Source organism: Ammospiza nelsoni, chromosome 2, assembly GCF_027579445.1.
Source record: "Ammospiza nelsoni isolate bAmmNel1 chromosome 2, bAmmNel1.pri, whole genome shotgun sequence".
Lineage (NCBI taxonomy): Eukaryota > Metazoa > Chordata > Aves > Passeriformes > Passerellidae > Ammospiza > Ammospiza nelsoni.
The window spans coordinates 20,192,434-20,212,897 of NC_080634.1; the positions used below are offsets into that span (position 1 = coordinate 20,192,434).

Below are 20,464 nucleotides of genomic sequence, written 5' to 3' on the forward strand. Positions count from 1 at the left end.
AGATAAGTTGTTGGTATTGTAAGACCTGAGAAAACTATATCAAGAATAGTCATTTAAGGGAAAAATAAAAATATCTAGCTGACACTGTTGAAAGTTGGTACTGACTTTGATGGGAAACATCTGGAAAACAATTAAGAGTGTGAAAACTAAGCACTGCACTGGGACCATGGTCCTTTAATTTGAGGTAGTATCAGAACTTCATTTGAAATCAAGAGCAAGTCTTGCTTTTATTGGCAGAAAACGGTGTCAAAGGCTTTGAAACCAACTAGGAAATGGAAGGAGACAATTTCCTTGCTATATTCATACCAGAAAATTGGGTTTTGCTTTGTTCAATTATGTCTCTTATTTTAATGGGGGTGGTAGCTATGTAAGAGTAGAAAAATTTTGTTGGTATCTTTGCTTGTCTTCATCATTACTGCAGGGTACATGTAATAAGGATTTGAACAGGCCCCAGAACATAGTAAGAAACAAAAACTGTAAACAAGATGTATTTAAACTAAACCCAGGTATTTTCCAGAATTTGATACTTTCAGCTCCCTGACCCACATGGATATTTTAATATGTTGTGCTTTGTGCAACAACAGAAGCCTACATCAGTGAAAGAGATAAGAGCTGTTAAGCATTGGGTACGAAATAAAGTGTTAAAGGAAGTCATCAGTAGGAAATTGTTGCTTTTGAATAAAGTGCCATATGAAACAAAATTTAAATTATGCCCTTAATGTTTTGTCGAAAGCATTAAGAAGTCAAACATTTATCAGTGATTATGTGAAATATTAAAGAACTTGCTGAAATGAAATAGTGTCATCTTTCATAGCTACAGATATGAGTGGCATTTTCTTCATTTGGAGATGACATCCGAGATGTTATTTGCAAGCAAAATATTATGAGGTGGACATAAAACTTTGGCATTCCTCATCTTAAAGTGGCTCTCCATTTGGGAAACTTGCTTGGTACAGGAAGAAAAAAAAATTAGCTTACATTTAGAAAGTTCTGGGTGATGTCAGAAGTGGACTCACATATTCTTAGTAGCAATTGACCTTGTAAACAAGAAGGTACAGTTTTAATTTTGTCATTCTTCAACAATAAAAAGTACCAAAATAAATAAATCTTAGAGCTATCATGGTTATGTATTGCAGGAATACATATGAACAAATGCTTAATTGATCCTGTGTTTGCAATTGATTTAATATGTTAATTAGTGCTTGTTGGTAATGCAGCTGGACAGCCTGACAACTGGTGAATGAATGGGAAGTTTTGAAGGAAAAACTCTTGGTAAAACACTGAATTTCGAATGTATTAATAAGGTTGTAATTGCCACTGTGCTTATTTCATATATGCAATGGTAAAATTTGCCAGGATACAAATACTACATCCTTGTGATTGTAGAGAGATAAGACTTAGGACCTCAGTGTCAGAGGCAAAACAATTACAAAGCCAAATAATTAGAGCCAAAGAACTATATATAGCCTGGAAGCATTTTACTGGTACTGTTTGAAATTGTGTTTTAAGGTCATAAATCTTGTGTCTTAAGCAAATACCTTTTCAAGGAGGAGAGATTTGAACTTCATGACCTAGGGATGTGTGGGACATAGAACCCTGGTAAACTTGGATTCTTTAATCTCTACTTCTTTGTTAAATTACCAAACTCACTTTAAGTCAATTTCTACTAAAATCATAATCTGAATTCCTCTTATTCATTTTGGTAGTGCATCTTTCTTGTTCAGTTTCCTCTCTTCTGTCAAATTAATTCCATTTATGCATAGTTCCCTAACGAACCATCAGTTCTCACGTAGTTAAGGAATAAAATTTTGCCCTTTGAAAAACTGTGTAAACCTTTACTTATGCTTAAAATGTTGCATTCAGCAGCAAGGTATGTAGTAATCATGACAAATGTGAGAATTCTGTCTAGTATGAGAAAATTGCATGTCTGTCTCTGAGTGGTGAGATTAAAAATCATACTTAAGGCTATTTAATTGTGATTTGTCAAATAACAGAGCTTGACAAAGATCTAGTTCTATCTGGTTTACTTTATGGTGGTAAATTTTGGGTACTTCTAATGTGGTGGTAGTACTGCTTTCATGGATCTTGCTTATGGGCATTTAACTAAATTACATGATATATTAGGCTGTCCATGCAATATTCTCTCTGAAAGGTTCAAGTTATAATTACATGCTTAGAATTCCTTTTTTGATTTTTAAAATAGTTAACTTGTAATGGGCAAGGCTAAAAGTAACTTCTTTTCAGTGTGGCATAGAAATAAGAAGTGGAGTTGTATATAATATTGTGGTTGATTGGTATGGTCTCCGTGTCATCAGCCCATCACTTGGAACCTTGCCTGCAATAGAGATGCATACATCTCCAATAGACCTAAAGAACAAAGGAAAAAGCTGCATGCTGGAGAAGCTTGGTATCTGGCCGTCTCTTGTTTACATGCATAACCTGACATGAAATCAGTTTATATTTTATAATGAGGAATTAATATGGAAATTTCTTTGTGCATGAAGAATCAAATGGCTTATAGAAGGAATGCATTGATATAATTTTTGGTTCAAATGTTTCAATTTTTTAATGTTTTAAAAACCTGAAGGCTCCTTGCTCAACATAAATGTTACTTTGAGATTAATACATGCCATTTTTAACTATGCTTTCACTAATCCCAAGGTGAGGCTGAGTAAGTTTTATTAATGAAACAAATGTTTTTTGAGAGAATAGCTTAAAATCAGTAGTTCATGTGACTGAGCACGCAACTCATGGTTTTTCATTCTTATATTCAGTGCCCTGAATTATTTCTAAAGGGGGAATTTAATGTGGAATAGTTGACACTGTGGCATAGTGAATTAATTTGCTCCAGAATTCCCTATGGCTGGATGGAAGGTTAGAAGACTGCTTGAGTTTTTCCTCCTTGGAGGAAGTAAATAATGATGTTTAGTCAACATCTGAGTAGAAAAACTCCATCTCCTTATTTTGAGGAGGGCAAATTTTGTACCTGAAGGTTATTTTTATTTTGTTCAATCCTCATACTCGCTGTACTGCTGCAGCTTAACTCCAAACCATGTGTAAGGAAGCTAGTTCAAAGCTTGTGAGTAATTTAAGACTTCTGTAGTGCCATGAACTTGAGAATGAAAAACTATTCTTGTAGAACATACCCATCAACTTTGCTTTCTTATAAACCCTTAACTGATTTAGCTCGCATTGACATTCTGTGCCTTTTCTGTGTCTTGTCTACTTCTTTGCTCTTTCCATTAGATCCTCCTACTACTACCACTCGACTGCCCACGGTTCCCTGGCATCCTTCGACTGATGGCACGACAGGTTTAGCAACAGAACCTAGAATAATAAATTTCCCAACATCAACCTTGCCAACAAAGCAGGACGACACTTGGGGTATCGTTGTCGGTTGTGTGGTGGGTGGGGTTCTTTTGCTGTTACTTCTTGGTACTCTGGTTGGAGCCGTCTGCTATAAGAGAAGAAAGACGTTCCGCGGTGACTACTTTGCTAAGAGCTACATTCCACCATCAGATATGCAAAAAGAGTCCCAAATAGATGTTCTTCAGTCAGATGATATGGGTTCTTACCCTGGCAGTATAAAAAAAGAAACAAAGCACCCAATGAACTTAATATCTAAAGATTATTTAGAAGACCCTGGAAAACCTGAGTTGAACAATGTTGACAATACTAACAGGTACCAGGACCATTATGAAAGACCAGTGGATTACCATGAAGGTGGAACATTTGGAATGGGGTTTATGCATGGTGAATTTTATGAGGAAGATGACTTTGTTTCTCACTTAGATGGCGCGGTAATATCTCGGAGGGAGTGGTATGTGTAGTAACCACTGAAAACTAACATGTACCTGTAGTTCACTTCATTGGCTGGTCACTTTCAGATTGTTTATACTTACACAAGAGGAGGAATAAACTTTTTGAAACTTTTTTGGAAGGTTTTTATATTGTGACTTGACACAATGGAAATACTGAATCTGGGGAAAATGTATTTGAGCTGCTTTTTTTTTCCCAATGCTGTACTACTGTTTAAGATTTGAGTTTTAACACAGAGTGCTTATATTGGTCTATGTCAGAGTTAAAAAAAAAAAGACTAAATTGAAGTTGCCATTCAGTATCGTTTAAGAATAAAAAATGGCTGTCTTGCCTCTCAGATTTAAAAATAAGTTTACCCAAGGCAATGATCAAATATAATCTTTGGGGGCTTTGAATTACTCTGATCTAGGTACCATCCACAGTAAACTTAATGCTTCTGTATGGCAAATATTTTACCAATTAAAATGAGTTACAGCAGAATTAAAGCTTTATTTTCTAGGGTTTTTTCTGCATAAAAATGAATACCTCTTAGCATTTTAATGAGCCTTCTTGTAACTATATACTTAAAAGTTAAGTCATTGCACTGAAACTAACTTATAAGCAACATTTTGAGGAGTAACTGGAGTAACTGTAAACAGGTCAAAGGCTTGTATTTGAATAAGATGAAAGGTTATTTTTTTAGTCATTGATTTCTAAAGCTTACTTTAGTGTCTGTATATATACATACAGTGAGATGTTTTGTTAGGCCTGTAATTGGCAGGGTGTCAAAACTCATTAATGCATACAAGATGCTCTTTGCAACTTCACAGTGTGCAATTTTTGAGACCTGTTTTGGAGGCTTTGTTGGAATCTTACCATTGAATTTAAAAGCTGGTTAATTGGACACAGCTAAGGAGAAAACACCCCTATAGATTCCAAAGCTGGAGGCTGATGTGAATATGCTTATTTTCCCAGGTGCCAAAAAGCATTAGAGTTTCTATGACCAGAAGTTAAAACAGCGGTTTTACGCTGCTTCCGACTAAGTAACAATACCTGCTTTGAAGAGGGTAGCCAGAGTTTCAGATTATTAGTAGGGAAGTAGACACTTGCACTGCTACTTTAGGTATTGAAAGCGCACTCTTTAGTGGTGCAACTAGAGTCTATGAAACAGGAATTCAGTCTCTGTGCAGTCTCTGTACCGCAGTGGATTTGTTTTCCCTGCATATAATCCATACTGATTTTACATGTTCTTTAAAATGACATTGTGTCTGTTATACATAGGAAATCTTGTCTGACATGTGAAATAGTTCTCCTTTATCTTGAGCAGATTCACCAAACTAAATCTGCTGATTATGTGAGGAGGAATGAAACAACTTTAGATGAATTCCAGAACAACAATGAATTCATAAGTAGAATATTAAATCTTTTAAAGTGCCATTTTTAAATGTTTAGCTTGAGGAAATTGAAGCTGATATGGCTCTATTAGTATTTGAAAACTGAAAAGGGAGAAGTCTGCTACTGTTGATGTGAAATAGGCTGCATAATTACAGCTGCTCCATGAGCATTGATGCTGGAAGTTCTTTTCTGTCCTCATGATGTTTGGTAGCTTACAGCATTTAGAGCTTCCCAAAAATAGTTATATTGAGTGTTGTAGACAATACACTGTGATTGCATATGACTGCATGTCTTTAAAAAAGATTAAGACAACAGCTTTATTTGAAATTCAAATGGAAAAGCATCCCTAAACAACTGAAGTTTAGGTTTGGATTAATGGAGTACTGATACATGATTGACCAGTCTCAAAAACAATAGCAAGTGATATTGTGGTTATCTGTAGTTTGAGTGCAAACACAAGAAAAGGAGTGAAATTTCTAGCAGAGGGTTCTGATCCAAATTATCTCTGGAATAAAGAGATTATACCTCTCTTCAAAAAAAACTTGATATATCATCTTTAAAAGATGGTTTTACTTGGAAATAAACATAACCATAAACCAGTTTTCCACATGGGATATCTTGCTTTTGTCTCTGTGGATTTTTTGCTTTGATTTTTTAAAAATATATATATTTAATTCCTATGGGTTGAGAAGTTGAAATGTTCTGGAGTTGAAGTTATTAATAGGGATAGGGCTTACGTGCGTTGCAATGTTTTGTACATTATGTCTACTGTAAAAAGAATTGATTGTACGTACAAATGGCTGTTGTGTGAATAAACTTTTTCTTACATTCTGGAACATAGGTAGTGTTCAAAAGTGTTGCACAGGTCTGTTCTTAAAAATTGGAGATGGAAAAGCACAATAAACCCAGAGGCTGGATAGAATGAACTAAAGTGTTTAAGCTGTTTGAGATGGGCTGTTTAGTATTCACCAAAGAGAGCATAAACTTATAAAACAAGTGTCTTCAGAAACTCTTTTAAGATTAAGAGAATGATTGATAAATGGGGGTGTTTGCCATCGAAAACATTTGTTTTTAAGCACAGCTGATAAACTAACTAGGCATTGCATACATCAAAATAGTCTTGTTTTTTCATTCTATTGTCTTTGTTTGCTTTAACCATATTTCTTGGAATTAATCAATTCTCATCTATTTCTGACCATCTGGTGGTTAAATTGCTTTGGTGCTAGCACCATACATGTTAGGTGCTCTCTGGCTTGTTCAGCTTGTCATGGTGGTCCGGGTTTATGATCATTTTGCTGGTTAGACCAATGTTTTGCCAAAGCAATTCAGAAAACCAAATGAAGTGTACCCTGTGATAATTGCATTTAAGTTCTTGTGTGACACTGTGCTGGGATGTTACTATTTTTCCTGATGTTCAGAAGTAAATGGGTGTTTGTCATCTCACCCAAAATCAGACTCAGTGGGTGGGCTTTGATTGAAATTATAGCACTTTATGATATCTTGACATGATAGCAGAATTTACTAGAAGAAAAGGCACCATGAAGTTAGGATGAAGCAGTCAAGGAACTCTTCTGATATAATCACAAGTCCAAAGCATCTTCAAGAATTCTACACCTAAGAATGTATATTAGTTAGTTGAGATTTTCACACTTCAAGAAGAGGGCACCCAATGTAAACTAAACTGAAGCCAGTTAAAATGCAGTAGTTAGGTGACCCTTCCACTGATTCACGTGCACTTTCTTCAGGAAAAATTATGTATTCTTGTGTCATAGTTTAAGCCCAGCTTGCAGCTAAGCACAACACAACTGCTTGCTTTCCCCACCCCCATTTCTTCCCACCCTGCTGGAATGGGGAGGAGAATCAAAAGCAAAACTTGTAGGTTGAGATAGGAACAGTTTAATTGAAAACAAAGTAAAATATAATAATAGTAACGGATAATGAAGTGGGGGAAACAAACAAGTGATGCACAATACTTCTTTCTGGGTAATTTCCCCAGTTTATATACTTGGTATGTTCTGTGGTGTGGAATATCCCTTTGTCCTCTTCAGGTGATCTGTCCCAACTATGCTCCCTCCTAGTTTTCTTTTGTGCAGCTCCTCACTGGCAGAGCATGAGAGAGGCACACACACAAAAAACAAAAGTCCTTGATGTAGGATAAACACAACTTAGCAAAAATCAAAACATGGTGGGTTATCAGCACTATTCTCATGCTGAATCCAAACCACTGTACAATCTCCTGAGAAGAAATTAACTCTATCCCAGCCAAAGCCAGGACAGTTTATAGTGTCCAGGCTGGTATCTGATGGACACATGGAGCTTATGCCAGGAAAATCGATATATAAACTAAGGGTGGTATGTTGCGTTCATCTTTGAGGAGCAAAGTAACTTCTGCAAGTTGTTACTCTAGGACTTTATTTCTTAACATTAAGGAAGTCACAAAAAAGAGCTTATTTCAGTTTTTTTCAAGTTACTTAAATATACTTTGTGAGTGCAATCCCAGGGGAATGTTCATGTCAGATCTTTGATAAGCAGTGAGGGGACCAGAATTGTTTATTAGAGTGCAAATCAAGTGTTGTATTTTAGTTTGTTTTTTTTTTTTTTAATTGAGGGGTTTTGCTCAGCTTTCCAGCATGCAGGCAGAACAACGTAAGAAATCTGAGGAACTGATAAATCATATTTTATAGTCTCAGGGTTTTTATCTGTGAATAGAACATACAGCTGAAGAGGTTCTCAAAATTTCTGTCAGTAAGAGATTAAATAGAGAATGGTTGTGTTGCATTTGAATAATAATAGACTGCTTTAGAAATACATTGAAGGTAACTGTGTTAATTTTCAATTTCTTCGCTGTTGAATTTTGTGATTCAGTACTCAATGTAAATGAGAGCATTATTTAATGTATGCTGCCTAAATTTTGTAGGTAAGTGTTTAGTGCAGCTGACATGAATTATTCCAATTGTGAAACTTTTTGTTGAGCCTGTTGGCACTAGTTTAAAGCACTGATGATTTTAAGTTAAAGTATGTTAGCAGCTTTTCCAGTTTTGAGACTTAAAATTTGATTTCTAAGCATAGTGAAAGGAGTGGCCTTTAAAGACTGACAAGTATGCTAATTCAGTATGGGAGTTGTTCAGCATTGGATTTCACAATGCTAAGTTCAAAAGAAAAATGCTGTAAAAGGAAAAAAACACAGCTTTTTCTCTCCCTTTATTAAAATTTGTTTATAAAAATTACTTTCTTGTAGCTTGAAGTGTGAAGTCCTTAAGATGATAGGTGGTCTTAGGGTTTGCTTTAATAAGTGTAAGCCAAGTATTTAGTGTTTGTTTGCATATTCATTGCTTCTAGTAGTTAGTATATGGGGTTTTTTACCCTGATTTTAAGTTTTTTCTTTTTTGCTTTCTGCAAACTTAAGTGCCTTTAAAGGAAGATTGTCAATAAACCATAGTTGCCTAGGTTTTTGAATTAACACCTTGTTAGCTTATTTAAGTGCAAATCATATGTTTTGTAATGTCATCTTACCTTGAAACTGAGAATGAAAGCATGCTGCTCATACTTAATAAAAGTAGTCCATAAAATTTTTAAAACAAAAATTTTGATTTCATGAACTCTCTTAATTTCCCCAGTTGTTTAGTTGGGTAAGTTGAAGCAATACTGCAAAAGTGCTAGTGCAGGGCAAGGTTTTCTGTTTGGCAGTGGAAGGAAGAAGCATTTCTCAGAACAACGCTGAAGTAGCTTATCTGAGTTTTAAAAGTATATGAACTTCTTATAGTTGTAACCTATGCTATCACATTGCAGATGTGCCCTTTAAGCAGACATCTTCTGTTGCTGTAGCAGGGGCTGTGATTGGAGCAGTCCTTGCTCTTTTTATCATTACCATCTTTGTGACAGTGCTGCTGACCCCAAGGAAGAAAAGGCCAGCCTATCTTGACAAAATGTGAGTATGTGCTGGACTTTTTTTCTTACTCAGTTGAAAGCGATATGCAGAAAGAGTTTGTTCTGTACAGTAATTTAAGTGTCTGACTTAATTTAGCAGCTATTCAGCTTTTTTAATTTCAGGGCTCTATTTTCAGAGTACACAAATGTGAAATCACACATTTCTGAAAAAGAAATAAGGAAGGTAAGAATTACTTTGGAAGTAATAAAGAGCTTTATCTCATGAGAAGTTTGGGGTTTTTTGAAAGAAAACTATTCATAGATTTAACTGGAGGGCAAAAAAGGGTTCCCTCTTGACTGGTGCCAGTGACTGCTAGTTTGTTGTAACTGCAGATCTAACTTGCAAGGTAAATTGGCCATGCTTTGCAAATGTGAATGCCCCCTAAAATAATTCCTGAAATGTTTGTAAAATTAAGCAAGCTTCCACAGATCCATGCTTACTGATTTCTTGTGCTTTCTGGAATTTTGGTTATTTCTTTAAGTCTCTGGCACAGACTTGCAGTTTACTTTGTTCAATATGATCAAACAAAAAAGAAGGAAACAAAAACGTCTGAGAAGATGTCAGTTAAAGGGGATGATGTCTAGATTCTGTTTGGAACATGCATAAAAAAGTAACAAAGGCATACAATATTTGTAAATATATGTCTTTTTACATCCCATATACAGTTTCTTAAATCCCATATACAGTTAACACTAAAACTGAATTAGAAATGTTGTTCATATAGTTAAAGAGAACTAAAGTAAAATAACTAAGAACCTTTAGCATAAAATAAGTTTCCTCATTTGGATTGAGCTAGCAAGATGAATCAAGAGTCTTCTTTTAACATGGTTTCTCTTAAATTCTGTATCTGAAGCTTATTTCTATGAATGATCTTAAACATTTAAATTATTTTATAACCACTTGCTTTCACTGAGAAAGTTAAAATTGAAAAGGTCTTGCATGTAAGAATTGCTAGTAAGGCTTTGTCAAAGGATTTCTAAGGGAAGTCTGTAATTTAAAAAGTTGTTCAAACTGTATCTCGTAACTTAGAAACTGTTAGATACCAGTAGTTTCTAATCCTCCTTAGTTGAAGTGTTTGGGGGGAAGTTCGGTCTGCTAAACACAGGATGCAATAAATAACAAATTCTGGATAGTGCTTTTCTACAAAAAGTGTCTTCCTGAATAATAGCCAGTGGTAGACATATTCCATTACAATATATCACATCTGAGTCATTGCTGACTGAAAGGTGTTTGTCCCCGAGTACTGAATGCTGGATGATTTGGCAGTTATTTTCTGACCATTCAATTGGACTTGACAAACATGATGTGTTATATTTCATTCCCCCTTTTACTACAGGATTGATCTTCCACCCACTCACAAACCAGCCTCATTTGGAGAGAGAACGTTGTCAGTGCCACAGAAAGAAGCTATGCTTCAGGTGAGTAAGTGTTTATATGCATCTTAAATTGACTTAAGGAAAGTGTAAACTTTGCTTTATTATGTTAACTTGGTCTGATTTTGTCTTCCCGGTAATATATGGAAACCTTTCAATGGTTTCACAACCAAGCTGTTTCCTGGATCTTCTAAAAAGAACTGTAGGGGAAATGTCACTGCTTTGTCAACCACAACAGATGATCAGTTCAGCCTGAGTGGAAATGATAGGCTGCACAAAGGTGCAAAGTAAAGGAGTGAATTTAAATGGTGTCTTCTGCATACTCATAATAACTTAGAATTGAAAGTGGACTTATTCAATTTAGGCTGATTCTGGTAAGTTTTTATAAATAATGTGCTAGTTTTTCAATCATCTCTGCTGTTATTCAAATCATGGACAAGTAGCTTTTTTTTATCTTGTTAAGTATTTAAGATTCAGTACATGATGCTGAAATTCTCCTTTTTGTACTCCAGCAATCAGTATTTAACTGATTTTATGCATATCTGAGTCAGCAGGTGATGGCATTAAAATGAAGAGAAATTAACTGGACCTGTGAATAGTACTGGACAGCCGGTATTATTCATGGATACTTCTTGAGACTTGGAAACTTTCAGTTTACTTTAAATATACATTCTCATTTACCTGCTTGTGTTAATAATGAGCTACCAGTATGTACAAGTACTATGTAACTGAGTACTCATAATTTCTCTGTACTGGTATTTGAAGATACCAATTCATGTGTTCTTGTGAGTCACTTCAGAACTGAGAAAAACTGGTTCACTTATGGCCCTAAAAGAGGAAGGCAAAAGTCCAAAGTGTAAAAATACAATGGAAAAAAAATACATTATAGCTTTATTTACTATGAAGACTTGTCAACTCTTTTGTCAACAGCACTGTTACTTTTGTCCAGGTATTCTTTTAATAATCATTGCCATGGAAACGCTATTCTGTTGCTCAGAACTATCTATTACAGGTAATGTGAAAGAGTGGTGAGCAGCCTGAAGGTTATGTCCTTGCTGAGAGAGGAATCTCTGCTTAACAATGTGGGTTTTGAGGCGAATAAGGAAGAAGTTGAGCAATGGAATATTTCCAATGGCTTAAACAGGAATTTTTCTATTGCATAATATTTTAAAAAGGAGTGTAAGAGGGTCCACTAATTCTGGGAGTCCTTGGCATCATTAGAGTAAGCTTCACTGTTTCAAACAATATATTGCTAAGAAGCAAAAATTTATTTACTTTCCTCTAAACATGCTCAAGATGGGCAGTCTTTGACAATGTTAAAGAACTGAAGTTATTATTAATTTGACAGGTACTTCTGAAGGAAAGAAAAAAACATGTTTTGCACAATGCAGTGCAGCATTCAGAGTTGTTGAAGGATTTAGAATTTAACAAGGCTCTTCTATAACTATAGAAATAGGAGTGGATAAGGGAAATGCAGCCCAGTAGGTATGTCTGGCCATGAGAAGACTGACTTGAGACTTGCAGGTTGGAAGAATGCCTCACTATTTAGACAAGCAGAGTTCTTTAACTGTAATATTTGTATTACTGATCAAAACAGGAAAGAAAAATATGAAGTTGTCTTAGCACCATTAAAAGTATCAAATACCATTTATCAAATGATGATGTTTCTGAATCAAATTTGAAAACATCAGCCACTGAGCCCTTAAACCTAGTATAATACTGATTCATTTATGGATTATGGTTCTCTTGCACTCTTCTATTTCTTTTCCTAATGCTTTTTATACAGGTGGGAATATCTCTTCCTTGATGAAAAAGGAAGCAGTATTGTTATTATTTGCCTTAAACCAAAGAACTGTTTAGACAAACAAGATTGAATGGAAGGGAGCACAAAATGTGCATCAATAAAATAATCTTGCAATAGGAAAAACAAAATTACCAGATTGGGGTTAGAATGAGGCACATGCTGTTCTGGTTTCCAGTGAGTCTCTAAATCATGTCCACATCCACTGTTGGTAGAATTCCTCAAGCAAGCAGATTTTTTTGTTGTTGTTTTGTTTTGATTTTTGTTTAAAGAACATTAGCTTTTGGTGGAGATGGGACTTTTTTTGTTCCCCACGTGTGTTTTGTCTCCTTGTGTGGTGAACTCATGCTCTCATCTCAGGTTTGAAGGAGCAACACTGCCTGCTAAGTAGTAAGTCACATATTCTCAGAAATGCAGACTGCATTTTAGGACTTGAGAAGCAAAAGCACGTTGACTTTAAGGGCAGGAGGGGATACTTTGAAATAGAATTATAAGACAAAAAGCTTGACAAACTAAAGTTGAAAAATAAACCTGTGAAGATGGTGAAAAATAACTGTTGGACGAGTGGAAAAGGTTAGGAAATATTAAATTATTTTTGAAGAAATTTTACATATTAAAACTTAACTCAAAATTACTTCAAAACTTTATTAAACAAATGTGGAAAGGTAAAAAGTTAAGAGGAAGGAGGAGAAAGTAAGAACAAAATATTACTGAGATTGGGTTCTCTTCAAAATAGTTCTTAAAAGTAAGAATATGGATATATGACCACTGGAAATGTTACCTACCTGTATGAATACTTGTGGAGGGGCTTCTGCACAAAGATCAGCAACCTAGCCTACTTTGTGTTGCTGCTACCACTGTGATACTGTTGGGAAAAGATGGAATTTCAAAACAAAAAATACATACAATTGTGCGAAGGTGTTGCTTTAGCCTATTGTGGTCCTGTACTAAGTGTAGCATAAAGGAAGAACTTTACTAGGAGTGATGATACCAGAGTACAAACTGTACCCTAAATCGTAATTCTTAGATGGCATTACTTGGTGTGATTTAATCAGCCATTAACTCAGGTAGTTGGTGATTAACTGGATGTTTGAAAACAGTCCATTTCACAAATGAAGTTTTTCTATCATAATGGTGAAGAAAAAAATAAATGTGAAAGAAGGGAGATTTCAATGCTTCTGCATGAAGTAACTTCTCATCCACCAACATTCCCAAGTCCTGCTCCTCAGAACTGCTCTCAATTACTTCTCTGCCCAGCTTGTGTTTGTGTTTATGATTGCTCTTACCTGTGTTTATGATTGCACCTGAAAGGTGCAGGACTTTTCTCTTGGCCTTGTTGAACTTCACAAGGTTCACACAGAGCCACTTCTCAAGCCTGCCAAGGTCCCTCTGGAGGGCATCCCTTTGCCTTCAGCATGTTACCACACCACACAGCTTGGTGTTATTTGCAAACTTGCTGAGGGTACCTTGATCCCACTGTCATGTTGCCAAAGAGATGTTAAACAGTGCTCGTCCTGATACGGACCCCTGAGGAATGTCACTTGTCACTGGTCCTTGCTTGGATTTTGAGCCAGCAATGAGCCATCTCTGAGTGTGACCATCCAGTCAGTTTTTTATCCACTGAGTCGTCCACCCATCAGATCCATGTCTCCTCAGTTTAGAGATGTCATGTGAGACAGCATCAAATGCTTTGCATAAGTCCAGTAGGTGACATCAGTTGCTCTTCCTTTTTCCACCAACACTATGATCCTGTCATAGACAGCCACTAAATTTGTCAGGCTCAATTTGCCCTTAGTGAAACCATGATGATGGTTACCAACCATCTGCTTATTTTCTATATGCCTTAGCATAGTTTCTGCTCCTTCATCTTGCTGGGCACTGAAGTGTGGCTGACCTGTATTTTCTCAGGTCATCTGTTTTTAGACCTGGGGGTCTTATTTCCCCTTTCTCAGACAGTGTGCACCACAGTCTTTCCACTACTTCTAAAACAAGATGGATAGTGGGTTAGTCACTTCCTGTGAAAGTGTCTTCAGAACTTGCAAATGTATCTTATCAGGTCCCCTGAACTTGTTCACCTCCAGATTCCTTAGCTGATCTTGAACCTCATCTCTTATTGTTGGCAGTTTGGCTGGGGTGGAACTAATTTTCTTTGCAGTAGCTGAGTAGCTGGTATGGGGCTGTGTTTGGGATTTGTGCTGAAAATAGTGTTGATAACTCAGGGAAGTTTTTTATTGCTGGACAGCCTTGGGACCTATTCTGCTGCTTGTACTGCCCTGCCAGCAGATGGACTTGGGGTGTACACAGAATATTGGGAGGGAGACAAGATATTGGGAGAGGGAACACAGCTGGGACAGGTGACCCTGACTGATTCTCATCTTTTTTCCAGTCACCATTGGATTGTAAGAAGGATTCTAAATGATAATCAGTTAAGACACTACCTAAGGCAGAGTGTATTTTGGGATGACTGGTGGTTTTTTGTATTAACCAAAGCTGTTCTGCAGTTTTGAATCTTGACTTGTTTCCCCTGTAACTTTTCTTCTTTCAGAAAGAACATTTTACTTTGCAGAGCCAGTACAGAGAGAGAGATGCTGGAAACTTGCAGCACATGGTAAATAATAAGATGGCTTGAATTCCTGATTGAAGCTTTGATTTCATCTTATTCCATAAAATAAACTTATAATGTTGGTTTTCATGAACAAAAAAAATATTTGTCCATCCTGGTCAATAACTGTTTGATTGTGTGAGTTAAGTGAAAAGTGGCAGTATCATTTTAATATCCTATAGTAGTTTGATGACTAATTCAAATACTTAAACACTCCAGCTTTCATTTCTTGGTGAGTAATATAAAGCAGAGGAGTGTTGACAGACATTTTTGTAGTTGCTGGTTTGCTCTTTAGATTTATTGATATTTAGAGTCCAACTTCATTTGAAACAAGCATTTGAAGTCAACTGTCTCTTAGGGAAATTTATAAGTTCCTGTTTCTTTATTCATAGGGCTGTCTTGGAGATAATATATCTTTGATTTTGCTTAAAGCTTTACCAAGAATAGGAATTTCAGGTTCTATACATGAACTATGAAACTTATTACTTCTTATGTGTGTTTAGAAAACTGTGAATGGAAGGCAACTTACTTGTGGGGCTGAAGAGCCACAGGAGCAAGAGGGTCTTCAGCCTATGTATCCTGTTTATCAGCAAACTCACTACAAAAATTGGAGCAACAGATACCCACAAAGCTCGGGACCTGTAAGAGCCTACATCAATACAAGGGAGCATTATGTATGATTCTGTACTCAGATGTTTTTAACAAGGAATTTATTACCTGTTGACTCTATGATCTTCATGTCTTTTTGGCTTTCATCTCTAAAATAATTGGGTTTTTTATGTGTGGAAAAAAATGGATGGAGAATTTTATACAGGTAAACCATATGGAATTTAAAACTTGCCTCTAGTACTTGGTATGTCTGTGTTTTTGTAGTAATATTGATCTGCCAAATGAGGAGAGCAACTTAGCTTTTTTAACCTTCACAGTCATAATCTGTATAACCTGTATTAATTGTTTGGCACGTGCCAAAATGTAGTTAAGCTTTTTTTGCTGGCTATCTATGGGAGCATTCTCTCTGGATATTTTAAAAGAACCTTTCCCATATAAAAGTGAATAAATATGAGCAAGACAGCTGAATCCCTTGTGACATTAGCAGTCTCAGGCTGAGCCATCTTAGCAACTTGAGATATGAATTTGACTGGCCTTAGCTATTGATTTCTCAACCAGCTCTACCTCTCTGTCAAATGAAAAACTAGACTACCTCTCAAATACTGACTGGCTGGTCCATAAACTACACTGTTTTTCTTCTCACCTTGTTAAAAGTGAAGCAATTGCCTTACATCAAAAGCTTTTTGTTGTCTATTGATTCTGCTTGTTGCTGGCTTTGTTTTTACAGTTAGTCTACATGAAACCTAGTTGAAAGAGTTAGATGACTAGGCAGACAGAACTTTCTGTAAGTGTCTTTTGTGAAGCTACATCTGTGTTCCCAAATATGACTCCTATTTTAGGTGCTGCAGAGTTTATTTTCCTTGGTAATAGATACATTCCTTGGTTTTTTCTTAGTTTACAACAAAACTGCCTGTGATGTGTTCTTATGTCTTAGCAAGAAAAGAAAAGCTTCATCAACTTCAAATGCTTGCTAGCACTATCCTTTAACCTTAACCAGTAGTGTGAAGTAACTGGAGAATGTCCTGACATTACCAGTGCTAAAAGTATCCCACATGAATCTTTTGTGTCTGTGGTAATGCTTAAAAAATGTGCTCATGATCTTGCTAGAAAAATAAGTCTTCCTGTGAACTAAAAAGTAAATATTTATCAAGTAAAAATATGTATATAATGTGTTAGTGCTGAAATGAACTCATAGGACAATCTTAAAATATTTTAAGACAGTAGAAAAATGGGTTGTATCTAAAATTTGCCAGAGAAACTTAAGACTTGAGTATTCTCTAAGTACATTATGCACATAAGTACAGAATGATGATTTTCAGTCAGATGACATGAAGAACAAGATGTTAGAATGCTTGGTGTCATGCTGAACTACCTGTTGTACAGAACTGAACATTACTTCTGGGGTATTAGTGTGTTTTTCTGCAGATGTTTGAATTTTTTTAGAGGCCAGAGTCAAGCTGTAGAAGCAGCAGAATTGAAAGCTAGCATAGGTGAGTGTGCTGCAGGCAGGGGGCTGTTGTTAAACCTGTATTCAACCTGCATTCATCTCCATCACTGTACAAGTTCATGAGACCTCTGTCCACAATTGGGCCGGGTAAATAAAATTCTTCTAGTTTGTTACAGGTAGCATCTAGAAGATTATGGCTAGGGTGCCTGTATACTGGACTCTGTAGAAGTAGGTATTTCCTGTTCTCTTGCTAAGCAGCTTTCTGTTAAATGATGTCGTTGAACTTGACAGCTGAAGGAATGGCAAAAAGAAAGGTTGGACAGAACCTGCTTCTTAGGAGCTATCTTTGAAGCACTGGCACCTTGCTTTTCTCTTGGGAACTGGGCACATTCATGTAAATTGAGCAGCTGTTTTCAATTTTAAAGTTTCCTGCTGTATTTGAGACCTAAAAAAGGGCTTGTGTCCCTCAAAATTGTTTTTCCATAATGTTAGTTTAAGTAGCTATCTCTTTACGTGAGCATTGCCTCGCCTATCCTTACATTACTGCAGCTCCAAAAAGCATCAGCTGTCAGAACATTGAAAGAAAACAGTGTCGTGGACAAATGAATGACAGAATGCAGAGAGGAACTATACTGCTTAAGATAATTTGATCAATATTACTGAGCAAAACTTGATACCAAAAATATTTGAATAGACATTATGGAATGGCTCAAAACTTTTGCTGTGGCAGTGCTTCCTCTGCATTCATTAGTACAGTGTGGTATTGAGCAGGTGATCACTTCAATCCCTTTTGCAAAAAAACATTTATTTTAGATTCAGAAAAAATTCTTCTACTGCTTTTTATAATTATTTGCAGATACTTTCCTTTCTGTTTTGTTTTTGTTTTTTTTTTTTTTTGAAAGAGATAAAACTTTAGCGGAAGGAATAATGCTATCAACAAAGCTATCATTTTTTTTTAATGTGTAAAAATAGCTTAAAAAATAAAAATGTAATCCAACTGTGTTGTCCAAGTTACATATCAACAAACTACAGAAAGCTTGATTTGCAAACTACCCATCAGAATGTAGTTTGCCCTAAAGTCATTAAGGAAATACATTACCACCGATTACAGGTTTGTTATCTGTGAGAAATGGTTTCTTTGTAATCTATTCAGGGACATTTAGTATATTAAGTTTTTGAAATGTTACTTTTAGATTTAAGTGTGGCTGAATTTGGGGGAAGAAATTGGGCAAAGAATGCTCAGAAGAGAACAGAAAAAATGTCTGCTAATTAGGCTTTCTCACTAAAAGGATTGTACATATAGAAGTAAGTTTGATCTGCTTTTGTAAGATGTAGAAAATGTCCTTTTATATTTTTGTACATTTTTAAATGCTTGTATTTGTAATTTGACTGGAATAAAAACATTCAAAATATAACATTTTCTTCTGTTGTTTAGATTTAAGATTACTTAAAATGCAAAGTCTGGTAAAATGCATCCACTTTTTTGGTGTTATGTTTCTTCTGTGATTGTATATGCAGAACATGTTCTTTTTACTAACTCTACCACTTTGAGATATTGTGGTGTTGCTTGCTGAAATCCTTCTAACTTTCATCTTACATAACAGGAAGCATATAGTACTGTGTGAAAATGCAGTACTGAGGTGAACTGAGCACCCAGAATCTCTGGTGAGGGAGGAGGGGAAGATTAGTAATTTGCATCTCTAGCATTGGTAAATGTAAATTGTCCTCTGCCCCAGTATCTCTAAATTCTATAAGGTAGTCTAATTGTAAAAAATCTAAGATTTTAATGTTTGGAGTATGTCCAGAATGACTGTGGATACAATACAAATTTTCATTTGTATCCACAGTCTAAGAAATTGTACTACTAAAAGTAAGGAAATACCTAACAAAATATTATTAAAGGACTCCCACTGTTCAGTCACAAATGATCTAATGTATTTTGTGTTGAGCTCAAGTAAAGCACAATAAAGATGTGTGATAATTCACGAAGAGCGAAGGGAGACTTTTCACCTTCTGACTTGTGTACTTTGCCTTCTTTCTGGCAATGTTACTGCTCTTTTGTCCTCTGAGGGATGCAAGTTCGGGTGCTATGTTGTTACATAGGTGATTAAAATTTATTATAGTAATTTTTAATGCCACAAACCTGAAAGCACTCTATCTGAAACATTGTTTTATGTGAAGGCTGAGTGCGTGCTCTACCAAAAAGCATCTGCAGAGCAGATGAAGTTGTTTTGACAACTTGGGCCACTTCAGAGGTTCCTGACAAGGACAGGTAAAGCTCCAGGTGAAAAAAGAAATGTCTGTGTAGTTTCCTTCCTGATTGCCCTGTGGGAGGTGGCCTGGGGTTTTCTGTCCACCTGTGGTACATTTCCAGAGTATTGGGAGACTGGGTTTAACTTTCTGACAGAAGGTAAATATGTGATATTTCTGCATTTATTAAAAGGTATGACATGGTTCTTGGTGAAAAACTTGATACCTTTAGTTGAATTATGTTGCCAATGCACAAAAATAACCTGTGAATCTTAGTAGTAATTATTCAAACAATGTGAAAAACCCACTTAGGATGTGTTAGGTATTTTAATCTGCACTTACAACCCCACAGTGAATTTTTTTCTGTATTTGTTTCTACTTGATTTTATGCTATATCTAAATCTAGATCCTTCAATTGCCACTAGAAAATAAATTGTATTTAAAAGCCTACAAGTCAAACTGTGACTCTTCTATCCCTTTGTGGGACTAGTATTCAAGACTTTAAATCAGAATTGATTTCCAACTTGGTCTCAAAATAAAGCAGACTTCAGCTTCCTCATCAACTGAGATGAATTTGCATATCTGCAAGGCTACACACAGAATGCATAGAGTATGCTAAATATATTAAAACATCATTTCAATTTGACTGAGTTTAGCCATAGATTTATTATATTCCAATTTGAAGTGTACTAGGTTAAATTAGACTTATTATCTAACAGAGATTTAAGGGAAATAACTTCTCTAATACTGATTGTCAGAGGAAGAAGTTTAAGATATGCTATAAAAGATTCCACTGACTTTTCTGGTTGTTGTTTTTTGTTGTTGGTTTTTTGGGGTTTTCTTTGTCCTTTTCCCAATGTTAGATTTTATTTGTTTATTACTGTTTTGGATCTCTGAATAGTGAGATCTCTAATAGTGTTGCCACATTAGATCCTGTTCTTAAGGTGTGCCTGCAGCTTCAGTTTCCCTGACACTTCATCTTGCCTCTCCTATTAAGAAGTCCTTTGTATGACTTCAGATATTCTGTGCTTGAACAGCAAAGTATTTTGGGCCAGTATTGTTTACCCAGTTCAGCTTATAACAAATTCCAGAAAATTACTCTTTCCCTGCTGATGTGGACTATGTGCAGTAGGAGGTTGTGTGCAGTGCAGCAGCATACCCACAGAAGATGCTTCAGCCCTGCCAGTTGTCTCCTGGCTGGTCAGCAGAGAGGCAGACCTTTGTCCAGATGGGGTCTTTGCTGTCACCATAGTGTTTTGTA

At 35.9% G+C, this 20,464-nt stretch overlaps 1 protein-coding gene across 2 annotated transcripts in view; it reads left to right on the forward strand.

Annotated features, from left to right (window-relative positions):
• NECTIN3 (nectin cell adhesion molecule 3) overlaps nucleotides 1–18,368 on the forward strand; it is a 57,498-nt gene extending 39,130 nt beyond the window's left edge. The window contains exons 6-9 of one of the 2 annotated variants that reach the window (XM_059493872.1): nucleotides 8,983–9,121; nucleotides 10,458–10,539; nucleotides 14,841–14,903; nucleotides 15,401–18,368. In XM_059493872.1, the coding sequence (XP_059349855.1) occupies nucleotides 8,983–9,121; nucleotides 10,458–10,539; nucleotides 14,841–14,903; nucleotides 15,401–15,577 (461 nt within the window). In that variant the 3' untranslated portion in view covers nucleotides 15,578–18,368. Of the gene's footprint in view, nucleotides 1–3,246; nucleotides 6,190–8,982; nucleotides 9,122–10,457; nucleotides 10,540–14,840; nucleotides 14,904–15,400 lie in introns of those variants that run through there. The other variant, XM_059493871.1, reaches the window with a different exon arrangement.
• Nucleotides 18,369–20,464: the final 2,096 nt, after the last annotated feature.